Genomic DNA, 17,479 nt, shown 5'->3' on the forward strand with positions numbered 1-17,479 from the left:
ATACTAGTAATGTTGTTGTTATTTGCCATTGAGCTGGCTATAGCTCATGAACAACAGAACCAAATGCTGCCTAGTCCTGCACCATCTTTATAATCATTGATATGTACAAGTTCATTGTTGTGGCTGCAGTGAATTTTGAGTGTCTTCCAACCTATGGTGTTCAAATTTCACCACTATTTTGGACAATATTTTATTGTGGTCCATAAGGTTTTCATTAGCTAATTTTTAGAAGTAGATAGCCAGGCCTTTCTTCCTACTCTGTCTTAGTCTGAAAGTACTGAAACCTGTTCACCATGGATGACCCTGCTGGTATTTGAAATACAAGTGACATAGCATTCAGCATCATAGCAACACACAAGCCACCACAGTACAACAAACTGAGACAGAAGTTGATAATAACAATAAACAGCCAAATATTAGGAACTTCATATGTACTAGGCACAAGAGTTATTTAATTAAATACTTGATATGCATAACACTGTTCATATGTTACTACTGAGGAAATGAGGTGTCAGCAAGGAAAACTGACTTGTCCAGGGTCACACACAGGAAGTAAGGGGTAGAACTAAGATACAGGCCCAGATCTACCTGACCCAGAGCTCATGCTGTTCTCAAATGCTGCACTCAACGTTCAAAAACAAACATTCCTGAAGTTCTACAAGCACATAATCTTTTCACTAGCATGTGGTAGATACACTATGTAAAAATTAAACCAGTTGCCAATGAGTTCACTCTGACTCATGGTGACTCCATGGAGAGATCTCTGCCTTGCATCTTCAGAGTAGAAATGTGTCCCATATGGTTTTCGATGGCTGTAATCTTTTGGAAGCAGGTCACCAAGACTTTTTCCAAGGTGCCTCTGGGTGGGTTTAAACCACTAACCTTGTTGTTAGTAGCTGAGGGCTAAATCATTTGCATCATCCAGGGACCCCACACTATATATACCAAAATAAGAAATAAAAAACCTATCGCCAACAAATTGATTTATATTCATACAGACCATCTAGAAAAGAGTAGAAATACCTCCACAGGATTTCCAAGGCTGTAAATCTTTACAGAAGCAGATTGCCACATCTTTCTCCCAAGGAGCAGATGATGGCTCTGAACCACCAACCTTTCAGTTAGCAGCCAAGCCCTTAACCACGGCACCGCTAGGGCTCCTTATGCTATGTATTATTGTTGTTAGATGCCTTCGAGTCAGTTCCGATTCACAGCGATCTTATCTACAACAGAACAAAACAATACCAGGCTCTGTGCCATCCTCACAATCATTGTTATACTTGAGCCCATTGTTGCAGCCATTATGTCAACACATCTTGTTGAGGGTCTTCCTCTTTTTTGCTGACCCTCTAATTTACCAAGCATGATGTTCTTTTCCAGAGACTGGTCCCTTCTGATAACATGTTTAAAGTACATGAGATGAAGTCTTGTCATCCTCTCTTCCAAGGAACATTCTAGCTGTACTCCTTCCAAGACAGATTTGTTCTTTCTTCTGGCAGTCCATGGCATATTCAATATTCTTTGCCAATACCGTAATATAAAGGTATCAATTCTTCTGTCACGGATTGAATTGTGTCCCCCAAATATATGAGTCAACTTGGTTAGGCCATGATTACATTATTGTGGTTGTCCACCATTTTGTGATTGATGTAATTTTTCTGTGTGCTGTAAATCCTAATCTTTGCCTGTGGTTAATAAGACAAGATTAGATTAAGTTAAAGAGGACTAGGGTGGCATGTTACACCCTTATTCAGGTCAAATCCCTGATTCAATATAGAGTTTCCCTGGGGTCTGGCCTGCATCATCTTTTATCTTACAAGAGATAAAAGAAAAGGGAAGCAAGCAGAGATTGGGGACCTCATACCACCAAGAAAGAAGCACTGGGAGCATAGCATGTCCTTTGGATCCAGGGTCCCTGCACTGAGAAGCCCCTTGGGGGCTTCCTCGGGAAAGATTGATGACAAGGACCTTCTTCCAGAGCCAAATCAGAGAAAAAGCCTTCCCTTGGAGATGATGCCATGAATTTAGACTTGTATCCTACTAGACTGTGAGAGAATAAATTTCTCTTTATTAAAGCCATACATTTGTGGTACTTCTGTTATAGTAGCACTGGATAACTAAGACATCTTTTTCGGTCTTCCTTATGAACATTTGGGGTAAATTACAAGAACAAGATCACATGTTACTCTAAATGGTCCAGGCCTATGGCATTAAGCAGTCTCTCCAGGACCTATCTGTTAGATTCCCCTGACAGTTACTGAACAATCTGCTAAGCAAATGCTGAAGAGCATTACCCTTTCTTGCCATTTCTCTCTACCTCAGCTATGCAGGAACCTAACAAAGTTGAGCCCAACACTATCACATCAATACTGTTGTGTACCCAGTCTCATCACCTAAACTGCCTACTCAGGCACTATCTCCCTGATTTTAACCATACCATTCCCTCACCTGCCAAAAAAATGAACAAATCTGTCTTGGAAAAAGTAAAACCAGAATGCTCCGTAGAAGCAAGGATGGCAAGGCTGTGTCTTACATACTTTGGACATGTTGTCAGGAGAGATCAGTCCCTGGAGAAGTACATCATGCTTGTTAAAGTAGAAGGTCAGTGGAAAAGAGGAAGACCCTGAATGAGATGGATTGAGACAGTGGCTGCAACAATGGGCTCAAGAATAATGATTGTGAGGATGGCCTAGGACCAGGCAGTGTTTCATTCTGTGGTACATGGGGTCGCTATGAGTCAGAACTAACTCAAGGGCACCTAACAACAACAACATTCCCTCACCAGTTCAGTCCTTGACCCCAATCAACAGCTCAGTCTCTCATTTAACAACTTGCATTATGCAGATGACACAACCTTGCTTCCTGAAAGTGAAGAGGGAATGAAGCACTTACTAATGAAGATCAAAGACCACAGCCTTCAGTGTGGATTACACCTCAACATAAAGAAACCAAAAATCCTCACAACTGGACCAATAAGCAACATCATGATAAACGAAGAAAAGACTGAAGTTGTCAAAGATTTCATTTTACTTGGATCCAAAATCAACACCCATGGAAGCAGCAATCAAGAAATAAAAAGACTCATTGCATTGGGCAAATCTGCTGCAAAAGATCTCTTTAAAGTGTTGAAAACCAAAGATGTTACCTTGAAGACTAAGGCGCTCCTGACCCAAGCCATGGTGTTTTCAATCACCTTATATGCATGTGAAAACTTGACAATGAATAAGGAAGGCTGAAGAAGAATTGACACCTTTGAATTGTGCAGTTGGAGAAGAATATTGAATATACCATGAACTGACAAAAGAATGAACAAATCTGTCTTGAAAGAAGTACTGCCAGAATGCTCCTTAGAACCAAGGATGCCAAGACATCGTCTCACATACTTTGGACATGTTATCAGGAGGAAGCAGTCCCTGGAGAAGGACATCATGTTTGGTGAAGTAGAGGGTTAGCAAAAAAAGAGGAAGCCCCACAATGAGATGGACTGACACAGTGGCTGCAACAATGGGCTCAAGCATAACAACAATTGTGAGCATGGTGCAGGACCGGGCAGTAGAGGTTGACTTCGTGTATCATCAAAGATGCAAATATCAATAGGATGTGGTTCCTGCACTCTGAGGATTTGGTCTATAAGAGATGACAAACAAAAAAGCGTAACATAATGCAAAATGAGATCTTTGGCATTTGAGGGAACTAATGGATTACATCCTTTTACTCCACTAAAGTTTAGAATCTACTAAGAGAAAGCAGGACACAGGCAGATGGAAATAAAAATATCACCTTAATTATTGATAATGTTCTCTAGGAGAAGATGGTTTGTATCTAGGCCAATAGCTACCCCGTACTGCAGCTTGGGATGAGACAGTCTCATCCAGTGGAATGAGATACATCCCTTGTACTTACGGCGTGGCTGAGAGAAAACCAGCTCACCTGCTCCCTGCAGGAAGATGGACCCCAAAGAAAGAGAAGAAGAAGGCAGAGCCAAGCTCCACCTAATTATTTTTCCGAACTCATCAGCCCTATAAAAAACTTGTCAGCATCAGTGGATTTCAACTCACAGCGACCCTATAGGACAGGATAGAACTGCCTCACAGGGTTTCCAAGGAGTGGTTGGTGCATTCAAACTGCCAACCTTTTGATTAGCACCCAGGCTATTAACCACTGTCCCACAATGGCTCCATAGCCCTCCATAACCTCTCCACCTGCACCTCCCACATACTGGTAGTGACTATCCACTTCATGCCATGTGTTTACATCTCCTGTCAGCCGTTTATTAAGCTGCCCATGGTCGAAATCATATCCATCAATAATGTGGTCATCACATCTATGCTAAGCCCCATTATCTACACACTGAAGAACCAAGAGATGAAGTCAGCCATGGAGAGACTATAAAGAGGACTTCAGCCTTCTGAGAGCAATAAACTAGGGTGAGGGAGTCAGATTGAGACTGGGAATCTAATATTAACAAAATTCTAGGCTAAGTGTAATAGACAGATGCTTCTTTTCTCATCAGTCATCTCACTGTATATCCTCAGGGACACTTATCCCTATTATTGTTGTTAGCTACAGTAGAGTTGACCCCTGCTCAAGGGAACCACATGCACAAAGGAAATGCCACCTGATCCTGTGTTATTCCCCTGAGGGGTTGCAGATCAGGCCATTGAGATATTTGGTAGTAAACTGCCAGGCCTTTCTTCTTAGTCTGTTTTAGTCTGGAAGCTCAATAGAAACCTGTTCAGTATCATAGCAACATGCAATCCTCTACTGACAGGCTGGTGCTAACTACACATAAAGTGCATTGACCAGAAATCAAACCCAGGTCTTTTACCCCTGCATTTTTTGTATCTCTCTCTAGATGCATTGACAGGATAATGCTTTCCATTCTTTTGGAGCCATACTTTACCTGGCACCCCGCTTACTCCTGGCTTGTACATCACCAGAAATGAAAGTCTTCCTTTTCTCTTCCTTCAGGTTCCCAGAAAGTTGCCTATTGAGAGCAAAACTGAAGGACAGTTGGTCATATTTCCCCTTGGCAATAATGTTTCACATAGTAAAACTAGTTGTTGGTGCTACAAGACTAGGATAATAACAATAGCATATCTCCAAACAAACATGAGAATACATCGGGGGGGAAATTGCCTAAATCAACCCTCCTTCTCAAATAAATAAAATCAAAAAAATTTGTATCTCATGAATATTACCACTATATGTACTCTTCACTATAGCAAAAGCAGTACAAACAGCTAAGAAACAAGAACAGTAGCCCTGGAGTATTGCAGGACTGCTCACAGCTGTTCAGTCCAGTTGCTGCATGTGGAAACAATGATTGTGGACTAAGAATGAATTCAGGGTAAGAATAACTTATGGGAATTTGATCTCAATTCAGGGTGCCAGCACCAGGGGAAGGCTTTCTCTCTCTGTCAGCTCTGAGGGAAAGGTCCTTGTCATGGATCTTCCTATGGGTCTAGAAGCTTCTCAGCACAGGGACCCAGGGTCCAAAGAATGTGCTCTGCTCCTGGCTCTTCTTGCTTGTTGGTAATGAGGTCTCTCTCCTCTCTGCTCACTTTTCCCTTTTATATCTCAAAAGAAATGGATTTAAGATACAATCTAACCTTGTAGATTGTGTCCTGCCTCGTTAACATAACTGCCTCTAATCCTGCCTCATTAACAACATAGAAGTTAGGATTTACAACACATAGGTAATTGCATCAAATCACGAACTGGAGGACAACCACACAATACTGGAAATCACGACCTAGCCAAATTGACACACATTTTGGGGGGACACAACTCAATCTATAACACTCACTAAAACAGGGATACTGCCTTACCAAAGAACTCCAGAGGCATAAAAAGTGGGTGGTAAACAGTATATATCACAGATCATGAAAGGGTTAAAGAAAATACAAGAATTAAAGGAATGGATTAGATAGAACATGAGGTATCGGGCTGCTGGACTGGGAAGAAGTATGAAGTATAAGATTGAAATCAATAAGCAAAATGTTGATTTGGTATAATTTGTGACTCTCACGTCAGTATGTCTCACTTCGCTTTCACCACCTGCAATATAGAAATAGCATTGCCTAGTCACAAGATTTACACGAGAATGTTGTAAGTACAATAGCTGTGGAAAGACAATAGTTGACACTAAGCAAGCACTGAATGTTCCCTATTCTTTATCCATCTACTCCTAAATATATACATACAGAATACGTTGTTGTTAGGTGCTGTCGAGTCGGTTCCTACTCATAGCGACCCTATGTACAACACACAAAACACTGCATGGTCCTGAGCCATCCTCACAATTTTTGTTATAATTGAGCTCATTGTTGCAGCCACTATGTCAATCCATCTCATTGAGGGTCTTCTTCTTTTTCACTGACACTCTACCAAGCATAATGTCCTTCTCAAGGGGCTGGTTCCTCCTGATAACTTGTCCAAAGTATGTGAGATGAATTCTCACCATCCTTGCTCCTAAGGAGCCTTCTGGCTGTACTTCTTCCCAGACAGACTTGTTTGTTCTTCTGGAGGTCCAAGGTATATTCAATATTCTTTGCCAACACCATAATTAAAAGGCATCAATCCTTCTTCAGTCTTCCGTATTCGTTGTCCAGCTTTGGCATGGATATGAGGTGATAGAAAATATCATGGCTTGAGCTAGCCCAACCTTAATCCTCAAAGTGACAGATAGATGTATTTATATATATATATGCTCTCTCAAATGACTCTGTTATTTCCAGTTTATTATTAAAATCACTTATTAGTTTTATATTTTGAATCCAGAATCTTGAATATATTTCGCCAAGTAGTGAAAGGACAGGGATATTTTAAGTTGTGTTAAACCAGATATATAAATGGACAAATCTATTCATGGATCAGAATTTCCAATTTTCACATCCATTCTTTTGATTTTCCTGCTAAAAGTAGTCTCAAAGCTATTTGAACAGTTTAGGAACCCGTCTGCAAAAAAATTCACCATGACCATTTATTTTATGTTAACCTAAACTTCCTTCTTCCTTTTTCTCCCTTCTTTTCATCTCACTCCCAGAGCTTTTATGTTGTTGTTATTGTGTGTTGCAGCTGGGGCAAAAATATGTACTGTGAATAGACAACTCAGAATGAGTCACTGTAGCTAACAACAACAAAAAAAAAAAGCTACCAAAGAAATACCTTTTCAAACACTCAGACCTATTTTATGTATCAGAAGAGAAAACAAAAATGCATGATTCAGGATCATTTAGTAATCACCACGGGAATCTACCCCTCTCCCGAGGAAAGCATTCCAAGAGAGTGGATATATGGAGAGACAATCAAGCTCCCTTCTCTTTCTATGTTCACCTCAAATTCCACCAATTAGCCCCCAATGCCATTCAAAAATTAGCCAAAACCTCCACCAGCCTGAGTCCAGAAGAATTAGATGGTGCCAGGCTACCACCACCAACTGCTGTAACAGGGATCACAATACAGAATCCCAGATAGAACAGGAGAAAAATGTAGAACAAAACTCAAATTCACAAAAAAAGACCAGACTTATTGGTCTAACAGAGACTGGAGGAACCCCCAAGATTATGGCTCCCGGACACCCTGTTAACTCAAAACTGAAGCCATTCCTGAAGCCCACTTTTCAGACAAAGATTATACAGGCCTATAAAACAAACATTCGCACACATGAGGAAGGTGTTTCTTAGTTCAATCAAAAATACAAGACCAAATAGAGAACTCCTGCCCAAAATAAGGGAGAAAAGGCAGGAAGGGATAGAAAAACTGGATAAATGGACACGGGAAACACTGGGCAGAAAGGGGAAGAGTGCTGTCACATTACAGGGATTGCAACCAATTTTGCAAAACAGTTTGTGTATAAATTTTTGAATAAGAAAATAATTTACATGTAAACTTTCACCTAAAGCACAATAAAATTAAAATAATAATGAAAATAAATTCAAAAAATTAAAGATTAGCCAAGAGAAGTAAGGAAGCCCAGGAAATGTCAACACACTTAACACTGTTTTTACAAGATGCCAAATTGTTGTGTTGAATTCATATTTGGCTAAGAAGGTCTTAGGAGGTATCACACTTCTATGATCCTCTCCTTGGGTCAAAGCTCTTCATCATAGTACAGTTTTCCTCAAACTTCATGGACTACTGTACCCCAATTCAAGGAGATTTTTTTCCTAATTTTAATACCACAGGTATACTGTACATCTATTGCTGTACTGAAGCCCTTTGAAGAGCTACAAACCATTTGAATATCTAAGTTTTTCTTTTTTCACCTCACCCCAAGAACCAATTTTTGTCCCTTGGGGGAAATATTGCCCTCATTGAGGATGCATGATCAAATGACATTAGATGTTTTGATAGAGCAATTTCCCCAAAACTCAAAGAATCACAAAATAAATGGATTTTTGCCCTCTGTGGTATAAAAATTTTGAAAGAAAAATGAGTATCTTCCTCTGTGCATGAGAGAGAGAGAACCTGCATAGAGTAATGACTTAGCAACAGTTTAATAACTCCCACTGGAACTCCACACTACCAGCAAAATGTCCATTCAGTCACACCCAATAAATTCCCTTTGCATAGTCTTAAAATAGGCTTGGAACCTGAGGTACTAGTACACATAACAGGGACAGTTTGGTGTTCCTGATGGTGTGACCCTTTGAGTGTGGTCCTTTTCAATGTGAAGGGTGAAAAGAAGACATTGAAGTCTGGAATAACTAAACTTCAGAAGGAGTTCACCTCAAACTCAATGTTTCCCCAGCAGCACACACACTGAGGCTCTGGATCCAGTCCCAAAAATGGTGTAAATTCATGGTTGGACATTAAACAGTTTAAGTAAGTACACTGGACTGTCGGTAAGTGAGACGTTGTGAATTATGCATGAAGGAAATACAATAAGCATGAAAAATGTACCAAGCAGTAAGATACTGCAAAAACAGTTGAAAACCTTACTGACAGAAAATAAAGAAGTGGATGTTAAATATTAGGAATTGGGAAGGACTTAATAAAAAAGAGGCAGCCACAGAAACAGAGTCAGCATGGTAAAGAGAAGGTAGTTTGTGCCTGACAGAACACTTGACTTGCATACAAGGGGCAGATTCTGTTCCACCTTATGGTTTTTTCACGGAATCCATGGAGACTTTTTCCACAAGATTGAAGGATAGGAAAAAAGCATGTTTTTGAACCCCAAATTTCCTCAGAAAACATGGAGGTCTCAAAGTCAGCACCATACTTTCCCACTGGCCATGACTCACCAGATCTCCTTTCCCTTTGATACAGACCTAGCCTTATTCTTCAACCCATTGACTCAGTCTTGAAGACTCTGGTCCACTTGGTCAGTTCACACAAGTTCACTAAATCAAAAATAAGCAATCTTGTTCAGAGAGAAGCTCTTCTTTTTTTGAATAGCATCTTATATTTTACAAATGTCTTCATAAATAACCCTTTGTGATAGGAAGGGAAGATGGAAAAAGAACTGTTTTCAGTGCAATGGGAAAGAATCCAAGTTTATCGAAAGTCTACTATGGGCTAGGCACTTTATGCTTATTATATTTACTTTTTACAATACCCAATCAAGTAAATGTTATGCTTCCTTGTTTGAAGAAGAGGAAACTGAAGGAAGTTAAAGGTAACAAAGGCAGAAGAGGCAGAATTCCAAATCAGGTGTGCGCCACTCCAAAGCTCTTGGCATTGTCCCCACTGCATCACACTAGGCTGCCCCTCCACACTTCACACTGAAGATCTGAAGTAGAGAGAAGGAAAATGACTTGCTCAAGGTCACAGTGCCATTTTTTAGGCTGGATAAGAAAACAAATCTCTATCTGGTATCACTGAGGCCAAGTCAAAGATATCAGCAAAAAAGTTTTCTAGCCTGTGTAAAAATTTTTTTTTTTTAAATCATGGTCCCTATCACTTACCCACATGCACTGCCAACACAGATAAGCCAGCTAGGTTGATTCATTAATTACAAAAACACTTAAGAAGCACCAATTAAGTGCCAGAAAGGAGCCCTGATAGCTAAGTGGTTAAGAGTTCAGCTGCTAAACAAAAGGTCAGCAGTTCAAATCTACCAGCTGCTCCTTGGAAACCCTATGGGCCAGTACTACTCTGTCCTGTAGGGTCACTATGAACCAGAATCGACTTGACAGCAACAGGCTTGGTTTTTTGTTTTAAGTGCCACAAAAGGCATTGACAACATTAGGATGAACAACAAAGCGCTGAGCAGACAGGTTGAACTTGAAGTTTAATGGGGAAATTCTGAACTAAGAAGACATAGACATATAAGAAAATAGGTGTGATAAACTGTCACAGGTGCCAGAAGAGAAGTTCATGAAAATAATGATGGAGTCACAAAGGAGGGATCTAGCTGAGGGCTTCAGGGAAGTTTCCACACAGGAGGAAACCTGGACCTAAGTGTTGAAGGATCATTGTTTGCCTATACAGACAGGTGGAAGGTTCTGAGAATGAGGGGGCCATGGCAGGAAGAGAGAGAAGCAGGAAGGCAGATACGGACGTGAGAACCAGAAGAAGCTGCATAAAGCTTGAGCCTCTGAAACGGGTCAAAGGAAACAGGGCACCATACAATGTTCAAGACAGAAAATTCTTGGATGCTATAAAAGAACTTTACCCTTTGTTCTGTAGGCAATAAGAAGCCATAGAAAAGTTTCAGACAAATAAATAACATAGTGCCTTTTATGACTGATAAAGATACTTCTGTAAACAGGCAAAGAGGATAAATTAGAGAAAAACTAGCCCTAAAAAAGAGAGACCCATTAGGAAGCCAGTTCAAAAACCTAAGGAGAAATTACAAGGGCGTAGTTTAGGGTTGAGAGGTGGGGACAAATTGAGAGAAGAGAAGAAAGTAGAATTCTCACGAGAGTGTTTTATACAGTGGTCTGTTTCCTTTCTCAACAGACACTGCTTAACTTTTACAGTAAGGGGGCAGGAGGAAATGATGTACTGACTACATTACTGTGGAACCTTGCATTTCAAGCCATAGATACCAAGATGGGTGGACGAGAGGAAGGAAGGATGGGTGGGTGGGTGGGTGGGTAGATGTATGGATGGATAGATAGAGATATGGGTATGGGTAAGGGGATGCGGATGGAGACGGGGCCAGACTCAGAGTCAGAGACAGAGACATATGTGGATTTTTGCTATCTTCTCCATGAACAGAGTGGTTACTAACACCACTCTCAGCATCTTCTTTCCATTAAGTACATCACTTACTGCTAACACCTCAGTACTCACGAAATAAAATAAAGATAAGACTTATGATTTCTGAAAGGTAATAGAAGGGCAGTAGTCTAAAATTCCATTGTCAAGGAGTAAGGAATTGGAACAGGTGTTAAAACCAGCTACTGAAAGTGCCATCCAAATTCTGTAAAGGGCTCCTGAAGCATACTGTTCTTTAATTTATGTATACTGAAACTGGAAGTCAGTGTACTATAGTGGAAAGATTCTGGAGCTAAGAGGGAGGAGAATTTTCTCTTAAACACGCTCTGCCTCTAATTTGCCTTATAGCCTAGGAAAATTGACTTACCCTTATTGAGTTCAGTTTCGGAATTGGGAAACGAGAATAATGACACCCTCCCTTCTAATTTCAGAGACCTGTCAGGAAATTTTATTACATTTAAGTGTTTGGCAGCTTTGACAACTGTAATATACTATTCAAATAGATTCATTTTATGTTGTTACTGAAAGGTATCTGAGGATTGGTTTACTCTAATGGTTTTCAAGCCTTTTAAGCCATAGAAAAAAACTAGATGTGAATAAAATCTGAGTTGCTCTGATTCACCAAAATGTATGGAATCCACAAATCTTTCCAATAAGCCTCCCTACATTCTCTTCCTCAGCAACCTCTAGGAGTGAGCTCTACAGAATCCACACTCCCCCACTGACCACAGTCAAGAAACCAGAGATCTAGTCCAAACATCTCCATGTTATCAGATAGGGAACCGGGGCAAGCAGAACTAAGTAACAAAACAAGTTCATGAAGAACAGCATATGTGACTGAAAAATATATTTTTGCATGTTCAGTTTCTATAAAACAAATAAAACTTTACTTGATTTCATTTTCTTGGTAATATTATCTCCTTCTTTTCAAAGGTGCACATGGAGAAAAAAACCATCCAATGGCCTTGGGAAATTATACCAGGGTGACTGAATTTATTTTCTGTGGACTTACCCAGACTCAAGAGCTGAGCTTCCTCTTATTTTTCTTTTTATCAATGGTCTATATAACAACTGTGTTAGCAAACGTTGCCATCATAGTCACTGTTACCAGTGACTTTCACCTTCACACACCCATGTACTTCCTGCTCTGCAATCTCTCTGCCTTGGACATATGCTTCTCCTCCATCACAGCCCCAAAGATCCTAGTAGACCTTCTCTCAAGGACAAAGACCATCTCCTTCAATGGTTGCATCACACAGATGTTTTTCTTTCATCTCCTTGGTGGGGCAGATGTTGTTTCTCTCTCTCTGATGGCATTTGATCGTTACATGGCCATTTCCAAGCCCCTGCACTACATAACCATCATGAGTGGGGGGCGATGCACTGCACTCATTGTGGCCTCCTGGGTGGGGGGCTTTGTCCACTCCCTAGTGCAGATTTCCCTGTTGCTCCCACTCCCCTTCTGTGGACCCAATGTTGTTGACGGCTTCTACTGTGATGTCCCCCAGGTCCTCAAACTTGCCTGCACAGACACCTTTGCTCTTGAGCTCCTGATGATTTCTAACAATGGTCTACTCACTACCCTTTGGTTTGTCCTTCTCCTGGTGTCCTATACTGTCATCTTGACGATGCTGAGGTCTCACACTGGGGAGGGCAGAAGGAAAGCCATCTCTACCTGCACAGCCCAAATCACTGTTGTGACCTTGCATTTTGTGCCCTGCATCTATGTCTATGCCAGGCCCTTCACAGCTCTCCCCATGGACAGAGTTGTCTCCATCACCTTCACTGTCTTCAGCCCTGTCCTGAACCCCATGGTCTACACCCTAAGGAACCAAGAGATGAAGTCAGCCATGAAGAGACTGAAGAGAAGGCTTGGACCTTCCAAAAAAGAAATAGATGCTATGAAGTCCAGATTGGGAAGTCAGAATTGAAAAAAGTTTTTTCACAACACCATAGAAGGCCCCCATCTCTACACCACCTTGATAACAAAGCTTTATCTTTTTCCATAACAGAGTCCTATAATTAGGTTGGCTTGAGACAATCATCCATACAGCCTTGTCTCCCAGTGAGGTTGTTGGCAACTTAGAGTATCAGGTCCATAAATTGTCAGCTATTGTAGAGAGTCTAATGTTCACGTCAGGAGCCTTGGTGGCGCAGAGGTTAAGCACTTGGCTGCTAACCAAAAGGTCAGCAGTTTGAACCCACCAGCTGCTCTATGGGAAAAAGATGTGGGAATCTGCTTCCCTAAAGATTTAGAGCTTTGGACACCCTATGGGGAAGTTCTAATCTGTCCTAAAGCATCGATACGAGTTGGAATCAACTCAAAGGCAGCAGGTTTGGTTTTTGTTTCAAATGTTTATATCATGCAAACACCTCCTTTTACAGGCATGGAAATGGAGACCAGGAGAAATGACCTCTGTATTCTTGATTTGTAGGAGTCACTGGGTGGTACAAGCAGTTAATCACTTTACTACCAAACAAAAGTTTGGTGGATTAAGCCCACCCAGAGATGCCTCAGAAAAGGGCTGGTGATCCGCTTCTGAAAGATAATAGCCTTAGAAACCGTACGGATTGCACTTCTAGTCTGCAACACATGGGGGTGCCATGAGTTGGAATCAACTAGACAGCAACTGGTTTGGTGTTTTGTTCTTAAGTTGTAGCAATAACATGTGTGAACCAAGCAAGAATTAGTAAAATATTCTCCAGGGAATAGCAGTCAAGGCTAAAAACCCAGCCAGCTCTTCCTATGTGGACATTTGTTTTCCATGGCGAATCTGGAAGAATTCGGGTTCCGTATCTTTTTTTTTTTTTTAAGGAAGCCTCCGGATTTCTCTTGCAGAAACTGAGAGAGGTTTCCTGTTTTATCAAAGGTTTCCTAGTTAATTAATGGCAGAGACAAAGCTAGAGCTGAGAGATCTGACCCTGCTAAGTGCATATTTTACTACTGCTGCCACATACAGGATTTGATGGAGTGTGAAACAAGCTCATCCATAAAAACTTCTGTATTGTAGTGTTGAGAAAGATCCTCGGTTGTCCTTATCACCTGACCAAGGAGTACATACTGCAAGGCTTTGAGGTTTTCTAAGAATTTTGACATCATTTTACAGCCATTCATTCCTGACATCACTCCAGGGAGAAAGGAATCTTCTGTTGGCATCACTAGAACACACCTGATTCACATATCCACAAGAAGCAAAGGGGCTTAAAGAAAAAGCTGACTCTTTTAATGATTAATGGACAGATTTTCTAAAAGATTACAAATCAAACCATCCCACATACCTCTTTGTTCTTCATTCTAATATGTTCTTTAACACCTTCTCTTTTATCTATTAAAGAAAGTAAAAAGATTACATTTCATTTGGTCCACTGACAACTTATTCACCTATCAAGCCAATAGTTGAAATTGGTAGTCAACTAAAATTTGACTGGCTTCTCTCTCAGCATTCTCTGATATATGTGTGGGTGGACCAAAGTAAGGGAAGTAAAGAATTATTCACATAGAGCAATTTAGGAGGAAAACACAGACAAGGAAAACCCACTCTAAAATAAGGCCCCTACCAGCCAGCTGCATCACTGTTCCTCACTTGGTAATGGCCTTAAATTTTTGCTTTTAAAGTATTCCAAAATGTTTTCACACAGAAAGAAACAATCTGAGGGTTAAGAGAGAAGGGAGGGATGGGGAGGGAAAAACACTAATTAGATAGTCGATAAATATTGACTTTGGTGAAGGGTAAGACAGTGCCCAGTACTGGGGGAAGTCAGCACAACTTGACTAGGGTAAAGTCATAGAAGCTTCACAGACATACCCAAATGCCCTAAGGGACCAACCTACTACTCTGAGGGCTAGGGATCATGGTCTTGGGGGACATCTAGCTCAATTGGCATAATATATTATATAAAAGAAATGTTCTACATCTGACTGTAGTGAGTGGTGTCTGGGGTCTTAAAAGCTTGCAAGTGGCCAAGATACAACTAGTGGTCCCATCCAGGCTAAAGCAAAGGAGAATGAAGAAAATCAAAGGCACAAGGAAAAGATTAGTCCAAAGGACTAATGGAGCACAACTACCACAACCTCCACCAGACTGAGCCCAAAACAACTAGATGTTGCCCAGTTACCACCACCAACTGCTCTGCAGGGAACACAGTAAAGGGTCCCACACAGAGCAGGAGAAAAAGTAGAACAATATTCAAATTCACACACACACACACAAAAAAGACCAGGCTTGTTAGTCTGAGAGAGGCTGGAGAAACACCAAGAGTATAGCCCCAGACACCCTTTTAAGTGAGCACTGAAGTCACTCCTGAGGTTCACCCTTCAGCCAAAGATTAGAAATGTCAAAAGGGCCAACAATAACACACCTGAGGAATGAGCTTCGTAGTTCAATCATGTATATGACACTAATGGGCACACCAGCCCAAAAGCAAAGACGAGAAGGCAGGAAGGGACAGAAAAACTGGACGAATGGAAACAGGGAACCCAGGGTGGAAAATGGAAGACTGTTAACACTTCGCAGGGTTGGCAACCAAAGTCGCAAAACAATTTATGTATCAACTGTTTAATGAGAAACTAATTTGTTCTATAAACTTTCACCTAAACACAATTTTAAAAATTCCATTTTTAGACACAGTTTATGAAGGCAAGCTAGACACAATGCCACAACTTCATAAATTAGATATAGCTCCAGAAGGCTACAGCGATGTGAGCATCCATACTGGTTTGAAATAAGAAAGTGGTCCTCTCTCAGTACTGTCTCTCTAGGGATTAATGTCAGATGGTCTAGATTACATTTGGATCAACACAGTGGTTGCAACAATGGGCTCAAACATAGCAACGGTTGTGAACATGGCACAGGACCAGGCTGTGTTTCCTCCTGTTGCAGGGTGCCGAGTGGCAGGGCTGATTGAGGCTTGCTGAGGCGGGGTAGGCATGGGACACAGCCTTAACCCCTGGCCCCCTGGGGTAACCTCGGTAGAGACTCAGCCAGTGCAAGGAGGCTGCACACTGACGTGACTAACAAAACAACGAGCAACCACGGGGAAGCAGTGAATGTTTTCGGAGCCTGGAGCCAGCAACCCAGTCAGAAAACCTTGGCACCGGGCTTTAAACTGGGCGCAGGGGAGCTGAGCACAGCTTCCTGAGACAGCCCAAACACGGGACGCAGCCCTAGCCCCCTGAAGTGACCTCAGGAGGAAGCCAGGCAGCGCAGGCAGGCAGCACAATGACACGGCTGACAGGAGGAAAAGTCACCAGGAGGCAGAGACTGGTTTTGGAGCCTGGAGTGCAGCGTTCCAGCCAGGGAACCTTGGCGCTGGGCTTTGGACTGGGAGCAGAGGAGCTGACCACGGCTTCTGAGACGCGGGTCCAACCCTCGGGGGCAATCTCAACCCAGCCAGCGTACACAGGCTACACGCCCCTCGAGAATCTCAGACAAAACAGTCATCGCCAAGCAAGATAAGTAACATTGTCTATATTGTTGGGTGCTACTCTCCTCTATCTATCTGATCCCTCCCCTCCCTGCCGCAGGCGGCTTCATTAACATTGGAATTTCCTGGGCCAGGTAGTGAAGCGCTCTGCGGTCTTTTGGATTTTTTTTTATCTTTTCCTAACCCATTCTCCTGGCCTGAGAGAAGCAGCTACTAAAAACCCAGGGACCAAAAATCCTTCCCTGACTTACCTAAATTGGAATAAAAATACAGAACCAGCTCCAGCCAAGCATATGAGATCCACAGTCTTGGGCTTTCATCCCTACAGGGAACAAGGTGGCTATTATAATGCAAACGCAATTCTGATAGGGATCTGACTGTAATTGTTTTAGCAAATCACTGGAAAGACAAGATTTCCAGGTCTGATATCTCTACCTATTAAACAGAGCCCCCACTGATCCGCAACGGGGAACTGAGGGCTGAAGCTCTACCCAAACCACCTAGCCTCCTGCCAAAGGGGTCTGAGGATAGTGACACCTACCAGTCGGTAGAGGTACATGCATTGGGTGCCTAAAGTACAGCTGCAGAGCCCACCCACCAAAGTGCTTTAGGAATAGAGACAGACCTACCTCACTGGTACTTAGGGGAACACTGTCAGCATCCTGCCCCCCCTGGAGTGTGACCCCTTGCTGCTACTAGAATCTTCTGCACACAACTATCATCACTACTCCTCTAAGTGAATAGGTGACATTCTACACCACACACTTGGTGACCCAAAATCAGATTCTGTTCAAGAATAGTGAATGGGCTCTTAGGCTTATATATCTGGTAACAGCCCAAACCAGCTGGTAATAGGACATAAGTGATTCAAAGGCTACAATAATCA

At 41.8% G+C, this 17,479-nt stretch overlaps 1 protein-coding gene across 1 annotated transcript; it reads left to right on the top strand.

Annotated features, from left to right (window-relative positions):
* Positions 1-12,128: 12,128 nt before the first annotated feature.
* LOC126080647 (olfactory receptor 4D9-like) lies at positions 12,129-13,100 on the top strand. The gene has a single exon (XM_049891825.1). It carries the CDS (start codon positions 12,129-12,131, stop codon positions 13,098-13,100), a length of 972 nt encoding a protein of 323 aa, XP_049747782.1.
* The last annotated feature ends 4,379 nt before the right edge of the window (positions 13,101-17,479 follow it).

This window comes from Elephas maximus, chromosome 7 (assembly GCF_024166365.1).
Source record: "Elephas maximus indicus isolate mEleMax1 chromosome 7, mEleMax1 primary haplotype, whole genome shotgun sequence".
Classification (NCBI taxonomy): Eukaryota; Metazoa; Chordata; class Mammalia; order Proboscidea; family Elephantidae; genus Elephas; species Elephas maximus.